The sequence below is a fragment of the Elephas maximus genome, chromosome 4 (genome assembly GCF_024166365.1).
Source record: "Elephas maximus indicus isolate mEleMax1 chromosome 4, mEleMax1 primary haplotype, whole genome shotgun sequence".
Classification (NCBI taxonomy): domain Eukaryota; kingdom Metazoa; phylum Chordata; class Mammalia; order Proboscidea; family Elephantidae; genus Elephas; species Elephas maximus.
Window position 1 is genome coordinate 91,414,280 of NC_064822.1, and position 22,316 is coordinate 91,436,595.

The following is a 22,316-nucleotide window of genomic DNA, read 5'->3' on the forward strand; positions in this document are numbered from 1 at the left end:
TGATGTTAATTTATAAAAATTATAATTGAAAACACACAATCTAGAAGGAATCTGGGCCCTCAAATGACATTTGCTCAGCTAGAAGAAAGCACAGCAAAGCCTTATTCATTCAGATTCACTGAGGGAAATGGGAGAGTCTGAAATGGGACAGTCTTTAGAATTTGCTCAGTAAAGAAAATAATCAGATTTATCAAAGAGACATTTTATATTCTAGCTCAGGGAAGTATACGTGAGAATGACTGTTAATCAGTTGGTCAACTGTTTGGTAAATAACACTTCTAGTTTATATTCCCTTGATTATTCATGAGGTTGAACACCTTTCTAAATGTTACTGGACGTTTCTATATTTATTTTGAGAAGTGCTTATTCAAGTCTCTTGTCCATTTTTGTACTGGGTTTATATTTTTTCTGTTAATTTGATGAGTCTTCTATATTTTCTGGATACCAATGTTTGTTAGTTATACGTGTTGCAAACATCTTTTTCCACACTGTGGTTTGCCTTTTTACTCTCTATAATGTCTTTTGATAGCATAAATTTTTAATTTTAATGTAGTCCAGTTTATCAAATATTTATTTTATGGCTAGTGCTTTTAGTGTTCACTTTTAAGAAGTCTTTCTCTATTCCAGGTCATGAAGATATTCTTCTACGTTATCATTTATAAACTTTATTGTTTTACTTTCCACATTTAGATATCAATCTAGTTGGGATTAATTTTGGGGTAAGGTACAAGGTAAGTTTAATTTTTTTCCAATGGATATTAACTACTTTAATGTTTTAGGAACTTGAAAATGTTTTCATCAACTACTTTTAACTTTTACTGTGTAATGTTTAATCTTTTTAATTTATACTGTACTTAGAAGGTATATTAACTACCTATTGCTGTTCTAACTAATTACCTCAAACTTAGTGGTTTAAAACAACACAAATTTATTCTTACAGTTCTGGTAGTCAGAAGTCCTCAAGGGGTCTTAATGAGCAAAAATCAAAGTGTCAGTAGAGCTGCATTCCTTCTGAAGGTTCTAGGGAAGAATCTGCTTCCTTATATTTTCCAGCTTCTAGAGGCTGCCTGCATTCCTTGGCTAGTGGCCCCTTCCTCCATCTTCAAAGGTTATGATTACACCCTCTGCTTTGTTACATCTCCTCTGACTCTGACCCTTCTGCCTTCTTCTTATAAGGACACTTGTGATCAAACCCAAATGATCCAGGATAATCTTTCCATCTCTAGGTCCTTAACTTAATCACACCTGCAAAGGCCATTTTGCCATGTAAGGTTCTAGGGATTAGGGGGTGACATCTTTGGGGGAAAGAGGGCAATATTCTATTACAGAGTTTGCTAAACAAGGGTAAATTTTATGAATCCATCCCCCATTCCTTATTTATTACTAGAATGCCCATTATATCTTAATTAATGGAGTTTAAATTAATATATTTTTATTACCTACAAATTACTGTCATAATTTTATGCTTAAATTATATAATCTATCCCTTAGGAAGGAATTTACTTCAGTTTAGGTTTTTTTGCTGTTTAAAGCACCTGGCCATCAATTGCTCAGTACTCTGTCAATTATGATCACGTGGTAAATGGACTGGGTATTTTCTGGAGGTATGCTTAATAGCCTGCTTTTCTATTCAATTATTCCTTTTAAAAATTATAAAAATAAAGATCATTATTGTACCATCTATGTATGACAAAATTAGGAAAAGTAATAATTAGAAAGGATTACATATAAGTCAAAATTTCAATAAAATGCATCTTATAACATAAAAGAATTAAGGCTCCTCATATCACTGTTCCATGCGGTAATGATTTTTTCCTAGTCTGTTAGGTATGACTGTAAATGCTTTGATATGATTAGAACATTTGGGAAGATTTCTCCTTTGCTTGAGTCCTTTTTGTATCTGGCATCTTCTAGGACCTTAAATTTTTGTTTTTCCCTCCAGCTACACTATTATTGTAGTGGTTTTTTTTTTTTTACACTATTATTAAACATAAGGATTCTGTCTTATTCAACAATATATTCCTAGCCCTAGGTTATACCCATTGCCTTTGAGTCGATTCCAAAATAGTGACCCTATGGGACAGAGTAGAACTGTCCCATAGGCTTTCCAAGGAGCAGCTGGTGGATTCAAACTGCAGACCTTTTGGTTAGCAGCTGAGCTCTTAACCATTGCACCACCAGGGCTACTAGCCCTAGGTTAGTACCTGTTACATAGTAGGTTCTCAAAAAAAAAAAAAGTTTAGTAAATGAATGAAAGACCTTAGAATCTAGATAATAAACTACATAGTCAGAGCTTAAATGGCACGAATTCCTGGTATCCTCAGGAACATGGAAGAACCCTTAGGTAGTCTGGATTCCATGAGAGGATCTTGGAAGTACAGAGGCTTAAATCCAAATTTAAAGAGTTAGTTCATACTGAATGTTACTCGGAACATAGGGAGCTTAAAATATATACATAGACACAAATAGGAATTACTGTTTCAATTCTGACTTTTTTTTTTTTTTAAGTTGGCTAGGAGTTATTATTATAGTTTAGAAAAGTAGAAAAAATGGTTTTGGGAAACCCAGCATGGGAAATAAGATGACACATTCATGTCCATGTGGCATTCAGGGCTCCCAGGTAGTTCCTCCATTTTTTTCTCTTTGTGTACAATTACATCTTGTTGCAAATCAAAGAGATGAACATTTGGCTGTCTTTTTACCCAGAGCCAAGATAAGAGAAATATTGGTTTTGGCATTTTACAATTTTATTCAAAACAAAGAGCAAGCTTCTGTATAAACCCACTTATATTAAAGAATGAATATGATTTCTAAAATACAGAATAAATAAATGGATGAGATATTATCTGGAGGTATGCTTAACAGTCTGCTTTTCATGTTTTCTATTCAATTACTTTTTCTAGAAATTAAAAAAATTTTGTAGTATTTTTTATTACAATATTTTTGTTACCTACGAGGGTGCTTTTCTCTGTGAGGATGGATAATTGGAGGTCGGCCATAAAATGAACTGTTCTTGGGGAGTTTATTCTAATCATTTTGTAGTCTTGGCAAAGAATAGTTATAATAATTAAATATTCATAAAATCCCTAAGTATGTATGTAGCCTGGTGTACTACGTAGCATGGGGAAGGAAATAAACTTTCACTGTTTTATATATTTTGACTTTTTTCTGGTAAAGCGCATCTGGAAAGAGAAGCAGCTCTTTATTTTGTGGTTGAATTTTTGGGACACAAAAGCACAGATGTCCTCTCCAATCCGATATTGCAGTGGACATCTGTTGTTTTTGTCTGCCCAACATTCATTCCTCCTTCTCATAATAACATTCTGATTTTCCAATAGGGAATCATTCCTTTCCCATGTCAGTCCATGTGCTATAAGTGGCAGTGACCCCAGTCCTCTCAAACCCACGTCCCTGAAATTCTCATGTGGGCACGTACCCTAGACCTGGTCAGTTGGAGCATTACAGCCATAGTTACTGCTTCAGAAGTGAGCAAGAGACCCCAACCAGGCCAGTGAGACTCATTCCTGAGTTTTTAAGAAGCTATTGGGAAAAAAAAAAAATGCTTTTTTTCTTGGAGGGATATTATTGTTGTTGTTAGGTGCCTTCGAGTTGATTCCAACTCATAGTGATCTTATTCACAACTGAACAAAACACTGCCTAGTCCTGCACCATCCTCACAATCATTGCTATGTTTGAGCTCACTATTGCAGCCACTGTGTCAATCCATCTCGTTAAGGGTCTTCCTCTTTTTTGATGAACCTCTACTTCTCCAGGAACTGGTCCCTCCTGATAACACATCCAAAGTACATGAGATGAAGTCTTCCCATCCTTGCTTCCAAGGAGAATTCTGGCTGTACCTCTTCTAAGACAGATTTGTTCGTTCTTCTGGCAGTCCATGGTATAGTCAATACTCTTTGCCAATACCATAATTCAAATGCATCAATTCTTCAGTCTTCGGATATTAGGTGGGTAAAATGTAAGCCTGAAAAAAGGTGACTATCTCTGGGTGGCACAAGGGGTTTGCAGTCATTTACTAAATGTTGGAGGTTCAAACCCACCCAGCGGCGCTGCGGACAAAAGATCTGGCGATATGCTTCTGTAAAGATTATAGCAAAAACAAAGCCCCATGGAGCAGTTCTATTCTGTAATATATAGGGTTACCAAGAGTCAGAACTGACTCGATGGCAACAGGTTTGGTCTTTTGGTATCTTTGTCACCATATGGGGAGAGCCTTTGGGAATGAAACGAACAAAGAAAAACAGAGTCCAGAGATGGAGAAAGTCATAATCATACTTTTTTTTGGCATCTTAATCTAGCCATGACGGAAGGAAGACCCACCCTATGCTTTCAGTTTTACAAGCCAAGAAATTCTTCTTTTTTGCTTTAACCAGTTTGAAGTAGGATTCTATGCCTTGTAATTGAAAGAGTTTGACTAATACAAATATCATATGAGGGCTCCACTCACAGTCTGGCTTGGTGTTGCAGGAGCAGAGGCTGAAGATCATAAAAGCTGAAACACTCTCTGGCAATTCCTGAGAACTGTCTTGAATAAAGTGAGAAAACTTTTGCTCTTACCTCATTACCTTATCTCTGAATCTAATGTGGGTATGTCTATAATAGGATTATTTTAAAAAGTAGACAAACAAGCATGATACTCACCGGTCCACTTCCTGCTGTGAGATTCTGGAGAGCTCCCAGAGAGGCTTCCTGTGTGTAGTTTCGGACACTCTTGGCGATCAAGGACAGATACATCCTTATCACGATGGAGTGCCACAGCCACTCCACACCCTTGGGGTTGCTCTTTTCCTCTGGCATTGGCATGTCCTGGTATTGCTGACCACATACACAACAGAATCCAGAGTTAATGCACCTCAAGCGATTTAACAATTCCATACCCAGCCCGAGAGGACGGAAATACTGTCTAGTCTAGAAAGACTAATAATATGCCGAATAAGAAGACCTCGAAATGTAAATGAAAAATATGTATGATTTCTAATCACTGAACTTTAGCCCATGGTAATTATTTCTTCCTAACAGCCTCCCCCCCACCCATTTTACATTTCACAGTGAGGCTGTTCTAGAATCATTTCAGGCTATTGTTAAGCTAAAAGCTAAATTAGTCCCAACCACCCTGAAGATAAGAAAACACGCCTGTTCCCTCAGAGTCTTGTGAAGTTGTTTGGGATAGCATCAGTGTTCTAAATTTACCAGGTGTTCTCCAAGTTGACAAATACTCTGATACTCAGAGGGGTCGGAGAAAAGGTTACATTCTTTCAGTTTCCATACCAGCATGGAAATAAATATGCATTATTTCATATGGGGTTTCCTTTTAATATGTCCAAAGTTTGTTTTTAGAATGTCCAAAGCTCACTAGCAGGGCTGCTTTTAATGTTAAAACAATGTATATACTATTGGCTAGGTGACATTAAGCTTATTTCCTATAGGCATATAGCAGTATGGTTTAATGGTTAAAAATGAAAATCTGGAGTTGGATTGCCTAGGATGGAATTTCACACCTTCTGCTTATTTGCTTAATTATTCTGGGAACAAATAATAAATCTTTCTGTATCTCTCTTTCCTCATCTATAAATGATGATATTAATAATGCATATCTCATAGGATTGATGTAAAAATTTAAAGCATTTAAAATAGTGCCTGGCATACACTAAGAGCTCAGGAACGCACACATGTGGGTACGTACACACACGCACACACACACACCCACATTCTCTCTCTCATTCTTTGAAAGACCAACTAATATACCTCTTTCACTTTCCTGCTTCGATTGCCAAAACACCCAATACTTTTGCTGTTGTCAGTCTGGATATTCCGGTTTTGAGTATAGATACTCTGGGAATATTTCTCTGGGAGCTCTGCCTCCAGCTGGTAGGAGAGGTTATGAAGAATGCACACAGAGTTCTCTGTGGCCTGGAAAAGCAGAATATGAATGTTGACTATATACATATAGATATCTTTTCGCAAGTGTGATATCACAGGACTTAATAGGCTTTGGATCTTACATGGTTTATTACATGGGCTTCTGTGTGCTTGAACTGTGGGGGCCTGGGGAGAGTGGAGTAAGTATGGCTAGAAAGGCTAAGGCTGGATCATGAAATGGTCATGAGCACAATGCTAAGAAGGGACTGGTTTTTTTTTTTAAACAATGAAGAGCCTTTCTAATTTACTTTTCTAGAGAGTATGTCCAGAACAGCTCTATGTTTTAGAGACATAACTAAGTAGCTATGCAGAGTTGGAGGCTAGGAGAAGATATTGTTTATAGAAACAAATTAGGAGTTTACTGTGATAATCAGTATGAGAGATGCGTAAACTAGGATAGCAGTACAGCACTAGAGAAGAGTGGCTTAGCGAAAAGACACTTCAGGGGTAGAACGTGTGTGGACTGTTAACAGTGGATATGTGAGGGAGGAGATGCAGTCCAAGATTATTCAGATTCCTACCTTCATTTAGTAAAAAAAAAACTACCTTCATTTAGTAGATGGTGATAATTATTAAGAAGGGTTACAGAGAGAAGGAGCAAGATTGGGGAAGAGGGAAAAGAGGAATCTAAGTTCTTTCCCAAACATATAGAAACTGGGTTCCTTTCAAATATCTAGGTAGAATCATTAAACACGTAGTTGAAAATTTGTGTCTGGAAAGTAGAAAAAAAAAAAAAAAAAGGACTAGATAGATTTTAACATTTCTAAGCAGATATGGGAAATATTAAACTCAGCAAATGTGTCAATGACTAAATTTAAACCTAAGCAGCTACTTCAAGTATACACTGAAGAGTCTTAGTAAGACAAAATAGGTAATTTGATATGCGAGATATTTAGCTTTTGAATTACTTTGTCATCTGGTTGGTAATCTGCGATGGTTCCTCTGACATAATGGACCAAGGAATCAATCAATCCATCACACCTTCTCATCACCTTTCTTCCATCAGGGCCAGCAGAACTCATGTTTCTATCAAGAAAAATAAAAGAAATAAAAATAAAACCACAAGGCTTAGGCTTTGTGCCCAATAGGTCTTTGTTTCAAAGCTTTTGATGCTTCTTCCAGGTATTTGGAAAATTGGTGAATTTATAAAACGGTGACAGACTTGTCCTTGGGTTAATAAATCATTTGTTGTCTAATGGTCACCAAATATGGATACAACTTCTAAATGGGATCATACAGCATGTAATCATGTCAATAAAAGTGTGCTGTTTACTGCACGCTAAGCATCGAGGTGAATGCATTATTTACTTAATTTTCGCCCCATTTTTGAGAAGGTAGATATGAGGCAAATATTTTACAAATAAAAAGAGAACGAATGGTGCAGTAGACATAGCAATATACTGGATGTCCAAATGCCAATTTGTTCCATGTAGTTATCTAAAGTTACTTAACTTCTCTGGAACTCAGTTTCCTAATGTGTAAAGATAAGAGTGTTGAACTGTATTATTTTGGGGGTTTGTAGATTTTGGTATTATTATTGACAAGTATTATACCAGATGTTCTAAAATGTGATGACTCTAACTAAAATGGCAGAGAAATGTCACAGAAAATTCAGAGTTCTACAGTGTGCAAGACCTAAAGCAAAACATGACCTATAAATATCTTTGCACCTAGTCTATTTCTAATTTTGCTAAGCCTTGATACCTTTCTATAAATAGTGACTAAATCTACAAGAGGAGGCTGCTTCCTTATAGAGAACTGCAGCTTATCAAACACAAATAGCAAAGTGATGCATTTGGGGATCACACTTCAGATCATGTTTATATTCTGGTATTATAATACTAGGTTACTATTTTCTTTTAGATTAAGTTTTTCTTGTTAGCATTAACTTTTTAAAACTTTTGCCTAAAAAATGATAACACCTCTGGCAACAAGAATGGCAAAAGAATAGTGCCTTCTGGTTTTTAGAAATTTGAGATTTACCCGTTTCCACCTTTGCCAACTTAATCGCTGCTAAAACCATAACTATTCTTGTAAAATTTATCAGACCAGCTTCTTTTACTGGCAGGTAGAAGATTCAAAGTATATTCAATACTTTTTGCTTATAATGTCTCAATGTCATTCTGAACATCAAAAGAACTACAAATCTGAAAGCTTTGTGGGCCTTATTTTAACCATCTTTAAAATAACATAATTGTGCTATATTGGTCTCAAAATACTGCCCAAAATACTGGTTTCAATACATATTTGTCAAAGAACAAATGTGCTCAGCATTGTGTCAAGAACTACAGGGAACAAGGAAGGAGTACACAATACTGTAGCCAGGTTCCATGGAGATTATTACATTTATAGGTTTAACTATATGATGCTGACAGTACTTGACTGATTTTGACCCACAAAAATGGCAGAGTCATGATTCAACCTAATAGTTGAGGAGGTAAGATTATTCACTCAAAACTAAGAATATACGGGTAATTTTAGTGTTTGCTGAGTTGATACAGTGAAATTTTTTCTTTTAATAAAACCCTTTCTATGACTTTGGTTCTTATTTGACTCTTCTACTTAAAGATTCACTTCCTTATTTAATTTTTACTGTCCCTGGAAAACTTTATACTTTGTCTACAAAAGAAAGATAATGGACAAACTTATAACCTGTAAGTAAAACCATACTTACTATAGCTTTTTCTCAAAAAATGATCATTTGAACCAGATCCTCCATCTACTGTTTGAGCCCTTTAAGAATCCTGGGATTGCAAAAACTTCAACAGAAACTCTAATAAACATCTTTCCCAGTCTCCTTATTTTACTCATGAAGAAACTGAGGTCCAAAAAATTTAAGGTACTTTTCCTGGGTGACAGCAAATTCACGGTAAAGTCAGGAGAGGAGAGCTGCTCTTTTTTCTGTCCCCAGGGTGACTCCAGAGAAGAGGCAAACTTCACCTAGCCTTCATTCTGTCTGCCATTTGTTTAGCAAATACCATATGTCCTGGACACCAAGACAATGTTATCATATGTTTCAAAGCTTCCCTTTGACCTTTCCAACCTTTGGCTTGGAAGGGTGGCAATAGTTCAAAATTGCTTTGCCAAATCAAAGGGTCTGTCTTTCTCACTAGCTAGGCCCACTACATACCTTATTGATGGATAACTTAGCTTTGTTTAACTTCAAGGTGTTTATTTTAGGTCGAACTGGTAATTCGATTTGGCAGTACTGCCAGTTCACACATACTAACTGTTGTCTTGTAGTTTGGCATTATCCAGACTCTACTTGCTTGAAATGGGACTTATCAGGGTTTTTTTTGGCAGTTGATATCTTTGTTGACAGAAAGTGCATGGAACCCCTTTGCTTCAGTATTTGCTTCTGCATATCAAAAATAGTTCCCACCTTACTGAACCACCCAGAAATATGAATGATAAGGGTAGATTATTTTATAGAACTGCACCCATGAATAGAAGTCACTGTACAGAAAGGAATTTGCTAGAATAAAACCAACCAAAAACCAAACTTGTTGCCACCAAGTCAATTCCAAATCACGGCGACCCCATGTGTAGCACTCTGAAAATAACCAACAATAATTAGAGAATGATATATCCATCCTTTAGGGTTTTTTTTCCAAAAGCTAATACTTAAGTTTGCAGAAATCAGAGAATTACCATGGCTAATCTTAAGCAGAATTGATACTTTTACAATGTCTCTCCTGAATACTGAGAAGTATTTATTTTTTCCTGTTTCTTATATGTAGCGCAGTGGAAATCTAATAGGGAAAAATGTCCCAAAACTATAAAGCAAAATGTATTAAAACAACTACCTTGTTGGAAGTAAAAGAAAATGAGTATACTAACACAGTAGTTAGTAAAAACTGATTATCAGAGTTATAAATAGAACCTATTGGAAATGTTTAATTCAGCGTTTATGGTTTGAATTGGATTAAATGATGCATTTATTTCCCTTGGTATAATCTAGCCCAAGTCTGAGTAAATATGTAGGTACGTTTCAGGAAAGGAAAACCTCTGGTTTCCTTTCATTGCTGAGTGAAGTTGTAAACTGAAATTTTAAAAATCCTTGGATTGGGGGTTGGAGGCTGGGGGCAGGGAGTGATGGTGATAAACTGCTCTCCAGACAAATGTTGGATTGTTTTGAAGCTCTTCACCCCCACTGGATCTGTAGTTTATGTTTGATATCAGGGAGAATTTTTATGGGAATATGACTTGTAATCAGCAGGAAGAAATAATCTGAACCTCTGTCTCACCTTGAAATGGTCAAGGAGCTTCAAATGTTTAATAGAATTCGGGCATTTTAACTGAAAGCAAATCTGTGATTAACTCTCTCAAGGACCACTTATCTCACACATTCCTGAGTGTCACAGTGAAAAAGAGAAAAAAACAAAAACAAAGCACTCCAAGCCTTGCTAGAATTAAAAGAAATAATAGTATGTCTTTGTTAAGATTAATGACAGTGTGAATGAACCTTAAATCCACATAGTAAACCACAGAATGGACAATGTCAAATTATAAGAACAGCTGCAATTTAGTGTGTGTGGGTACTTTTCAAATATCATGACCTGTAATTTTCACAAAATTCCTTAACTTAGGGTATCTTAAAATGTCATTTGAATGTTGTCTTCCAACTCTCATTTAAAATCTAAGTTAACCTGCTTTCACGGGAATTTACTACTCTGGTGACATGGTGGTTAAGAGCTATGGCTGCTAACCAAAGGATCAGCAGTTTGAATCCACCAGGCACTCCTTGGAAACTCTATGGGGCAATTCTTCTACTCTGTCCTATAGGGTTGCTCTGAGTTGGAATCGACTTGATGACAACGGGTTTGGTTTTTTTTTTTTTGGTTTCCATATAAAGTGGAGCCCTGGTAGCACACTGGTTAATGCTTGGCTGCTAACCAAACCAGTTAGTAGCTTGTTTTATTATTAACAAGACAAGTAATTATAATAGAGATAAAATATGGGATTATTTCTACTGATAATAGCTGTGGTTTCCTACTAAGACACAGAAGTTTAGGAGTGCATCATATCCAAGAACTGCAGGCTATGGGACCAGTCTTCAAGGTTTAACCAGCAGACTGAGCTAGTGATCAACTCAATGGTTTTAAAAACTTGTGGGTACATCCTCATAATCACCAACAATTATAGTTTTACTTATATGGTGTATTGTAAATTGGGCAATAAGGCCTGAAGTGGTACCAGTCAATTAAATGCTTATTACTCAAACCCAAAAACCAAACCTGTTGCCGTGGAATCAATTTCAACTCACAATGACCCTAATGGACAGAGTAGAATTACCCCATAGACTTTCCAAGGGATGGCTGGTGGATTCAAGCTGTCAACCTTTTGGTTAGCAGTGGATCCCTTAACCGCTGTGCCCATTCCAAGACCAGTAAGCACTTGATAAAGCACTGGCTGATAAAGAGGCATCCTTCTTCCTCTTGTTATTTGAAATTTAGGTCCGGGCTTTTGTTTAACTCAACTGATACATATCAAACAGTTTGGTCCTCTCTGTGACGAACCAAAAGAAAGCAGAAGAGGCAGCATGTGGTTGCACAGAACAAAAGGAGAGCCTCATTTGAACTGGCAGAGGAAGAGAAACTCTATGACAAAAGAAGGTCTTGTCTGTCATTCTGAAGTAAACATCAGTTCCTGAAGATATCTGCAAACATCAGCCAAAGTCAACTGTTCAGTCTGCAAACAGAAGCAACATTGGGAGGTAGAACAAGGCTCTACAACTTACATATCTTGTTCCTTTCAGGACAAGAAAAATTAACCAGAGATATGTCAGCATCTATTACAAACTGAGACGCTAATACGGGGGGGAGGAAAAATTCTGTATTTGAAAAAATCCTTTAACTCTGCTTTCCTGCATTTCTGGGTCTTCCAAAAGTATTCTGAAAAGTCAGTTCAGCCAGTAATTATCTAGCTGGTATGCAACAGCCATTTCCTCCTGATTTAGCTGAGCAGGTTACTCAGGATAGGGTGTCAAATTCCATTTAAAGTCAATTATAAACAGCAAACCACAATTTAAAAATTCACCTTGGAGCCAGTGCAACTTGAGTAGGCATTTCTGACAGCTAAAGGAGAAGATGTCTGGGACGCCAGACTAGGGTTGACAAAGATGCTTAAGAACTTAAGAGTAGAAGGATGTGATGCTCAGATGATCTGCACCAACAAGACAGGCACAGCTTTTAGTTTAATCACAGTTTATGACTACGCCATCAGTTGCTTCATTAAAAAACACCAATCCACCTCTTTTTTTTTTTATAAGGATGAATTAAAACATTTATTAGTAGTAAGTCTTACTGTAACGATACTCTTAATTTTATTTTTTAAAAAGACTTTCAGTGTCAGAAAACATAATACCACCTCCAATTTAAGCAAAGATTTTTTAAAATGTGGGATGCTTTTCAAAATCTTTGACAAATACATTCTTGAGAATTTCTTTTTCCAAGACAAACCTCATAAACTAACCAACGCAGAATGGCCAGCAAAAACAGTCCTCTTACTATAATAAATAAAAGTTATTCTTCTGTTTCCTTTGCTGATTTTCCTTCTTCCACATTATCCCTATTTATGAATTTTCTTTAACAATTATCCCAGAGCCGGGCTCAGGTAGGCAGTCATTGTATATGAACTGATTGATAGGAATAAAGACAGTTTCTTTAGCTAAGAGAAATGTTATGTAATTTCTCTGAAATACAACTTTTAACCTGGGCTTATCTGGTAAAGACATGAACAGGACAGTGGAAAATTTAGTCTGAATAGCGGGGGCCAGATGAGCTGCTTGACAATGCCAATATGACAGACAATCTTAAACATGATGGGTTCAGGGAGATCAAGGAGGGGTGAGCAGGTAAGTTTGGCCATGTTTTGTTTTGTTTGATGTTTGATTTGTTCACTTTAACAACTTAAGAATTGTTGAGAATCCAAATCCCTGAGAATTAGCTTATAAAACAATCATTTTTAAAAGCTAAGATTTTTACGCATTTAAATACCACTTATAGCTTTTTAATTTACTTGAAGAGAAATTTACAAAGTAATTTAATTCATTAAACCACACATTTCTTTTGTGTGTGTATCTACTGATATCAAGACCATACCAAACCCAATGCTGTCGAGTCAATTCACAGCAAAGCTATAGGACACCAGAACTGCCCCACAGGGTTTCCAAGGAGCAGCTGGTGGATTTAAACTGCCAACATTTTGGTTAGCAGCCAAATGCTTAATCACTGCAACAACCAGGGCTCATTAGAAAGATTGTTTATTATGTTACCTATAAACTTCATATTGTTTATGTTTACACATCAAACATGAAGGGTTTGAGTAGTTAGCCAAACAACTGAGGTTAAAGTTTTTACGGTAAATTATTTTCTAACCTTAAGTAACTGCATTTAGATTGCGATTTAATAAAGTAACTTCTGACCTGTTTTTGAGTTCATACTCTTACAGAAAAGAATATTAGTTATTTGATAATTGGGGAAATTAGATCCTCATTAAGTGAGGATCTAAATTACTTGATCAATTATATAAACCACAGCCTCATCTACCCCGAGACCAGAAGAACTAGATGGGACCCGGCTACCACTACTGACTGCTCTAATCAGGGCCATGATAGATGGACCCTGATAGAAAGGGAGAAAAATGTGGATCAGAACCTCAAATTCCTAAAACAAAACAAACAACAACAACAAAACAGACTTACTGGACTGGTTGAAACTGGAGGACTCCCCAAGACTATTGCCCTGAGATGCTCTTCAAACCTTGAACTGAAACTAACCCTTGAGGTCACCTTATAGCTAAATAACAGATTGGCTCACAAAATAATGAATATCACCCTTAGGTACTGTGCTCCTTTAAGAAAAAAATTACCTATATAAGACCAAATGGTCAAAAATTACTTTAAAACAAAGATAAGAATGTAAGAGGGCAGGGGAACTGGATTAATGGAAATAGAACAACCAGATGGAAATAATGAGAATGTTCATGCATTGTGAATAATGTAACTAATGTCACTGAATAATCTGTGTATAAATTACTATATGAGAACCTAAACTATTATGTAAACTTTCACCAAAAACACAATGAAATATTATAGACTGATAGAGATGAACTAGTGATAGAACAATGAGCTAATAAAGACTGAGATTCAAATACCTACTGACCCTTTAAAAACTTCTCAAATGAGATTTTCTCCAGAAGCTTTCTCCAGTCTCCGTAGGCATAGTTAGTTGAGCAACTCAGAGCCTCCCTAACAGTTGATTCATACCTCTATTACAGTTCTTATCAAATGTACTGTCATTATCTACTCAAGTATCTGTCTTCTCCACCAAACCCTGAGTTCCTCAAGGGCGAAAATATATCCCATTCCTCTTAGAAACTTCGCAAATTTAAACAGTGCTTTGAATATAGCAGGATTTCAATAAGTAATGAAAAGGATGGATACAAGCAAAACAAACGGTAAACCAAAAGGGAAAATCCCAAGAAGGATGAACAAGTTTCCATTCTCAAATTTCTGATAACTAGTTCTATAATTGCAAAAGAGTCATTGCCACTTAATTTCTTCAAGTGAAGAGTGAGACTACTAACGGGACACGCCTAGACATGTTTGTCTTTGGCCTGAGGTGTTTCCCAAAACTTTGAATCTCACTATTCTTGGGGCAAGCATTTTCCCAATTCTCTAGTCTACAGGAAGCTCTAGTGGTGTAGTGGTTAAGTGATATAGCTGCTAACCCAAAGGTTGGCAGTTTGAATCCACCAGCTGCTCCTTGGAAACCCTATGGAGCAGTTCTACTTTATCCTACAGGGGTCGCTATGGGATGGAAAAGACTGGATGGATGGCAATGGGTTTGTTTTTTTCAGTTAGTCTGACAGAGCCTCCCCTTGCCCCCAACCCAAGGTTTTACATCTGTTCACTTAAGAGCCTGCCTGAGCCCTGAAGGCATTTTACATAATTTCTGACTTCTAAATTACTTTCCCTCTCCTTTGAGAGAAGAAAGAAGACTAGGGGAGGAAGAAAGAAAGGGGAGGAAGGACGCCATAAAAATAACATGGAGGAACAGAGAACTAAAGATAAAATTTTGGCAGAAATTTCAGACTCGATCCTAATAATAACCATTAGTTTTATTTACGTCACATCCAAAAGATTTCCAAGAGTGTGCCAATCAATGAGGTGAAACAAAGATTTGACAGCCAAGTCACACCAATTCCCAAGGAGCTACTCACACTAATAGAAAAGAAGTAACTCCAATGTGTGTATGTGTAATCAAAGGTGGCAGCTATTGCTTTTTAGTAATTTACAATTCTGTGATGATCACATGAATCTTTCAGAATTTGAGATATTTGGAAGAGTATCCTACTAATATTTTGACTAATATCCTACTAATACTTATTACCCTACGTATATAAAAGCAACTTTGGGGGAAAAAAAAAGAATAGGATGTTTTAGCAGCTTTTCTTCACTCAAAAAAAACGCTGACATTTCATATTACATTCCAAGAAAACAAAGGAATTGTTTCTTCTCTGAAAAGGGATGTGTGGGGAGAAATATACCTATGCCCTAATTGTTGTTGTTGTTAGTTGCCAACAAGTTGGCTTCAACTCATGGTGACCTTATGTACAACAGAACAAAATGTTCCCTGGTCCTGTGCCATTTTCATGATTGTTGGTATGTTTGAGTCCATTGGTGTGGCTATATGTCAATCTATACACTGAGGGTTTCCCTTATCCACATTTTGATGTTAAAGTAAATAACTAATGGAAATTCGGCACCAGTGGTATGCTGGTAAATGTTTATCAACTTTGGGGGTGGTACTGGGGGAGGGCGTGTCCCTGATTTGTCATGTCTGCTAATTTCTGTGGTGTAAATAACCCCCTAACTTGCATTTTATTCCTCATTCTTGCTAGTGTAATATTATTTAAAAAAAAAAAAAAATCCTATTGCAAAATTTGTATCAATCTTTAGTGAATGACTTTAGTCTACTGCAAAATAAGTAATGCCAAAGGGACCTGTTGAAAGAACCAAGGGCCATGGTATGTGTTGCTGCAGGCAGATGCTAGTCTTATAGATAAATGACCTGACACCTGACATACAGTGCACCTGATACAAAAAAAAAAACCTCATTGCTGTCGAATTGATTCCGACTGATAGCAACTCCAGTGCTGGTTTTTTCCAGGGCTTCAAACTGATCCGTTCCAGTTAGGCCCCTTGCTGAGAATTTACATTTGCATCCCAGATATACTGAATCAGACTCTATATTTCAACAAGATCCCCAAATGATTCTTATGTGTATATCTACATTTCAACAAGATCCCCTGGTGATTCTTATGTAATGAGCTGCTCAAAGCCCTGGATTTTTCAAAGAATAACTGTGCATGCTCTTCTGTATGAATGTAATCTCACTGTAGCAGTTCCAGGTGGGCAGAAATGTATGTAGTCCTTGCCACAAAGTCATTAACAAAGCAAACATTTTGCCTGTGACCAGCTTCACTCAGCACCATTGTTATACACAGACCAGAGAAGTCCTTCTAGAACTGATCTCAGCGTCAAGGTGGTAAAGGGTGAACACAGAGGCGATTAACCAGTATACAAGGTATGCATGGATTTACTTGTATTTACTTACTAATCTGTAGTGTACAACTTCACATGGGTTTTACCACTTAATGTGCACTCTAGATTAGTAAGTAAGCACAAGTAAGTCCGCACGTACCTTGCTTATTGGTAATCCATTCCTAGGTGAATTTCACTAGTGCATGAAGAAGTTGTTTTCCAAAATGAATTGATGGCATTTAACGATACTAACCTAAGTCAACTACCATGCCAAAAAACAACTCAAGATGCCAATTCATAGTTTATTGCTGGCTTGGAACCCAGGGGAGGAGAGAACGCCTCAAATGTATTTGTAGCATTTGAGGCTAGGACTTCAAAACGGTTCTAAATGGTTCATTCATGGCCCCTGATGGAAACAAGACAGGGCTTAGAAGCACTTCAAACTGATTCTGACCCCTGCCTTGTTTCCGTCTGCCATGACTGAACCATTTAGAACCAGTTCGAAGCCCTGTTTGAGATCTTCGCTAAACTTTATGACCTCTTTATGCAGCTAAAATTCACTCTTAGTAGAACTAGTCAACAGTTGTCTTAAAATCTTTTTAGAGTAAGCTGGAGTCATAAATAAGCAACTTTTTAACACATCCTTCTATCATCATGAAAACTAATACTATTTGATTTCAGGTTCTGTAATGGTCTTTTCTTAAGGAGCTCTAGGGGATGGTTAAGCGTTCGAGTACTAAATGAAAGGTCAGCAGTTCGAACCCATCGTTCTGCAGGAGAAAAGATCTGGTGATCTGCTCTTGTAAGATTACAGCCTAGGAAACCCTGTGGGGCTGTTCTACTCTGTCCTGTAGGGTCGCTATAGTAGGAATCGATTCAACGTCATACAACAACAACATTCTTGTAAGGTAGATACATAGATGAAATAAGAACAAATAGTAAGCATATATTATGACAATCAGTTTCCTAGATTTTTGCTATATAATCTGCTTTTGAGAGCAGTTCAAATCAGTGGTTTGGATTGACTTCGCAAACATTGCTTAAAATGATGTCATTCTGTTGGGAGTATATTCAGCTACTACATGTTCTGGACAATGTGTGCCAATCAGGGGACTGCTTCACCCAAACTATTTGGCTCTTTTCTTCTTTGTTCAGAAAGGGAGACAGGAAGAGATTTGTTAACAAATTATTTTTGCTTTTAGATTTTCATCTTTTCAATATACTTTTTCTGTTGTTACTGGAATTGTTCTTTTTCACACAGAACTTAACATATTTTTATGTTCCCCACACTAGCTAACCTTGCTTACAGAAAAAACAAACACAAAATAATTCCTTAACAAGACCTTCAAGGCCTCTACAATCTGGTCTTAGCCTATGTTTCCAACTTCTGTTTGATTATTTTCTTCCACAAACCTTAGACTCTTGCCAGAATTATTCACCAAATATTTTCATCTGCTCATTCATACATGCATTTATGCTTCCTTCCTTCAGTCATTTATTGTATTTTATCCATTTATGCATGTTTACTAAGTGCCAGAAATTTCACTAGGTATTAGGGATTAAACATAATAAAAGGGCTATGCTTAGTTTTTAAGAAGTTCACAGTCTAGTAGAATTAAAAGATATATAAACAACTAACCATAAAATAGTAATGTAAAAAAAGCAATAACAGAGGTGATTCACCTATAAAGCCCTGTTAGAACCAACAGGAACAAGCAATGAAAAAGGGTGAAATTTACGTTTGGTGTTAAATGATTAGGAGACTTAGTATTCAATAGGCAGATAACACAAAATGTTTTATCAGGCAAATAAAATTGAATAAAACCATGACTACATGAAAGTACCTAGGACATTTAAGAAAAAGCAAGCAGCTTGATGAGTATGAGGTATGTTTGTGAGAAAACAGAAAATAAGGTTGTAAAAAAAGTTGCAGACAGACTGGGGAAGGTTGGGTATGTTGTAAGGGAACAAGGTGTCTACTGTTTTTGTTTTGTCCACTGAGCAAGTGTTCTAGTCCCTCTTTCTCTGGTAACAGACCTCTCCACTGTTGCCATGAAACAGGCGTCTGATCTAGGCCTGGCCATTCCAGGCAACGGTGGCTCAAGTGATGGGCACCCTTCAAAAGCAAGGAGAAACCTTCCCTGTGGTTGACACAGTCATTTGGAGAAAGAACTGCATTCTTTCTGTTGTGTGGCTAAGCAAGGGCTGCCTATGATTAACTTACCTGCTAAGTGGAGAAGACTTGTATACATTTGTAAAGAATGAGCCCAACATACAAAATGAAGAACAGAAAGTGGGAACGGATATAAATATAAAAGGAGTTAGTTCCAGGAATGCTCAATTTCTGTTTCAGTCTCTGGGGCCACGGTTCCTGGTACAAGTTCTTTACTTACACGTGTAATCCCCAGCATCTTCTCAGCCACAGGAACCAATGAATCCTTGGTTGGCATAAGTGAATTTGAGTTGGATATCTACCATTTTCAATTAAAACAGTCCTGATTGATACATCTGCCGTGTTAAGAACTCTGTTTTATACAGTGAAGCAATGGGAGCCACAGAGAAATTTTTAAGACATGAAGTGTTTTTGAGTAAGTGATGGATCAAAAGCGCATTAGAAAGACAGTTCCAGTAGACAGTGCAGAAGATGGATTGGGGGGAGATCATTTGGACACCTCTTTCAAAAATTTGGTTCTTCATCTTTTAGAGAATCTATTAAAATAGTCCACCAAGGCCCAGCTCACTTGGCATCTCTTCTGTAGTGTCTTTTTGAGCCCACTCAGCTGGAATGAATGGCATTCTGTTAGAATTCCTGCAACTCTTGTACCTGCTGACACATGGTTCTCAAACTTCAGTGTGCATCAGAATCACCCGGGGGCTTGTTAAAACTGACTGCTGGGCCCCAGGGCTCAGAGTTTCTGATTCAGTGGCCTAGGGTGTGGCCTGGTAATTCTCAAAAGGTCCAGGTGATGCTGATGTTGCTGGTTCAGAGGCAACACTTTGAGAGCCACTGCTCTAATACATTTCATTTGGGCCATACTCTAGTTAATGGGCACATCTTCAACCTTTTTATGTTATAAGGTCCTTAAGAATTTTCTTATTCATCTTTCTAAAACTCTCAGTTACTAATAAAATGCTTTGCACAAAGTCAGCATTTGATGTCCATTACTGTGTGTTTCAGTTCTACTCTGTCCTATAGGGTCGCTATGAGTTGGAATCGACTTGATGGTAGTGGGTTTGGTGGTACTGTGTGTTTAACTGTGGAGTTAAGTTTAACATCTTACTGTATTAAATCTCCTCAGTTACCACTTCAACACAGATTCCATCAAAAAATGAAGTGTATAACTAGAAAAAGGGCTGAAAGGCAGAATATATCTCGACTTCTTTTAGGCTGCCAATTTGATTATGTCTCCTATCTGATTTAAGCTTTGCGTATAAAAGACAATGATTATTTTCCAAATATAAGAAAGCTTGAGACACATTATCCTAGAGAATTAAGGGTAGTGTTTTTGTTCCTCCTGCATGTTTCTACCTTCTTGATTTAGCTGGCATCAGAGCAGAGATCAACCCCAGGGGAGAAAACATTCAAAGTATTTTTCTTATCCTGATGTTTCAAAATCCTGACCAAACTAACCTCTTTTGTAGTTGTTCTTACAGCAAGACATTCTGTCCATTTAGACTCTTTGCCTTATTACTAGTTACCAGATGCTGGCGGGTCAATTCTGACTCACTGCAATCTTATGTGTTACAGAGCAGAGTTGTGCTCCATAGGGTTTTGAAGGCTGTGACCTTTTGGAAGCAGATTACCAGGCTTTGCCTCTGAGGTACCTCTGGGTGGGTTTGAATCTCTGACCTTTTGGTTAATGGTCAAGCACTTAACCATTTGTGCCACCGAGACTCCCCTTTGCCTTATAGCTATTTAAAAACACCAGATTCAAAATTATTTTTTTAACCATGACATTAAATTTTTATGAATTAAAAAAACAGCATGCAACCTGCCATAAACCCTGTGAAATAGGGAAGGCCAGTCTTGAAGGATTCTTAGAGTAGGTCAGACCAGCTCTCTGGTCCCTCTATTGGAACTAACATCTTCTCTTTTATGGGTAGCTTCTGGGAACAGATATGGCTGGAAACTAATATGCTGCTGATACTTGACCTTTCTCTCTCACTACATTGTGTTTCCTATATTTAGAATGATCTTTAGAATTCTTGCAGCACGAGGTAATGGTGTTATTAGATACACCCGGATACAATATTTAAGTATAGAGAAAAGGAGAGGGAGAACTGTGTAATGGCGTTACCTTAGGCATCCTGTGACGTTGTAGAATATATCAAAATCGAGCAAGCCATTTGCTTTGGGGTAGTCTCCTTCTGGCCACCCCGAAAAGGGGATGATGATACTCTCAGTCAGGGTAACTAGGGCTTCTGTTATCATGAGATTCTTGAGTCTATCATTAGAGGACAAATTCCACAGCAAACCTAGAAAAGTAAAGAGCTACCGTCAGCCAGGGCAGGGTGGAGCCGAAATACCTGTTGAAAAGATCAGTTAAGTCTAGCACCTCCAGGGCTATGATTAATTAAAAAAAAAAAAGAAGGGGGGAGACAGCCCTTTTTCTAACTGAACTAACCTGTTTAGAGTTCACTGAATGGCAATGGGAGATGATCCACAAAGACAACTTAAATTAAAAAAGTGTATCTAACTTTTGATATAAAACTGTATAGGTTTAAATTAACCAGGAATTTGAATGAAAGCCAGAAATACACATTTATTGCTGTTTCTCGGAAAAGACCCTACCATAAACCTGACCTCACTGGGATAAATAAATTCTGGGCTCACCCACAGGGCGGCTTAATCATGTTGATATGATTCTTTTGTAACTAAGACTTTAACATTTTAAAAGAGTCACATTTTTATTGTCTGTTAGATATATGGAGACAATATCACCCCTGCCTTTGGCTCCTCACTATCTGCAATGCTCCCCTGACATTCTGCCACCCAGTAATAGCAGGAAGTACCTGCAGAATGTGTTTCCCACGCCTGTCAACAGTAGGCTAATCAACATCACCAATTAGTGTTTATTGACTCCTACCCAATGATAGAGTTTATGCCCCCCAGGGATCTATGCTGGCTCGTTTATTTCTTCATTTATAGTTTGGCACTGAAGAAGAGACAAGAGTATCTTACCCACCTGCCAACTTGTATGGTCTAACCACTCCGAAGAGTAGTACCACACTTACTTTATTTTCCCTTTCCTCTAGACTCCCCCACATTAGAGAGAAAGGCTATATATGCCAACTAATTAAGATAACAGTATACTGGACTTGCCAAGGCATTTGTGAGATAGAGACCGAGGCTGAGTACTAAGAGAAAATACAAAGTAGCATATATGTTTAAAAAAATTTTTGTGTGTGCGTGCAAATTTGGAATTTAGTGTTCAGATATTTTTGATACAGTGGAAAAAGGGCTACACCTATTGCTTGCTAATCCAGTGACTCCCAGCAAATGTAAAGTTGCCTTGACATCTTTTATGCCTTAATAAGTTGCTCTAACTCACATCATTCAGGAAAGAGGGAAGAGAAAGAGAAGGGATCTCTTCTTTTTCCGCCTTCACTCCCCTCAGTTAATAATATCTACTCTACATTTACTGCCTTGTCTGGGCTAAGGAAAGAAGCAGCACAGGTATATAGGGCATTCTACTTGATTTAAAAAGTAGATGGTAGTGAGACTGCCTGCTAGAAACATGGCAGTCTTGGATGAATTATGTGGTGATATCATCTCCGCTGATTTTAATGACTAAAATAATATTCTGTATGGTTAAAACTTGGTAATTAT

The 22,316-nt window shown here is 37.2% G+C and overlaps 1 protein-coding gene across 1 annotated transcript in view; it reads right to left on the reverse strand.

Annotated features, from left to right (window-relative positions):
• PKP2 (plakophilin 2) overlaps window positions 1–22,316 on the reverse strand; it is an 85,505-nt gene that overhangs the window by 14,192 nt on the left and 48,997 nt on the right. Inside the window, exons 6-9 of the mRNA XM_049882809.1 lie at window positions 20,785–20,962; window positions 6,846–6,963; window positions 5,764–5,928; window positions 4,660–4,833 (exon numbers count right to left, since the gene is read on the reverse strand). Of these exons, the coding sequence (XP_049738766.1) occupies window positions 4,660–4,833; window positions 5,764–5,928; window positions 6,846–6,963; window positions 20,785–20,962 (635 nt within the window). The remainder of the gene's footprint in view (window positions 1–4,659; window positions 4,834–5,763; window positions 5,929–6,845; window positions 6,964–20,784; window positions 20,963–22,316) is intronic.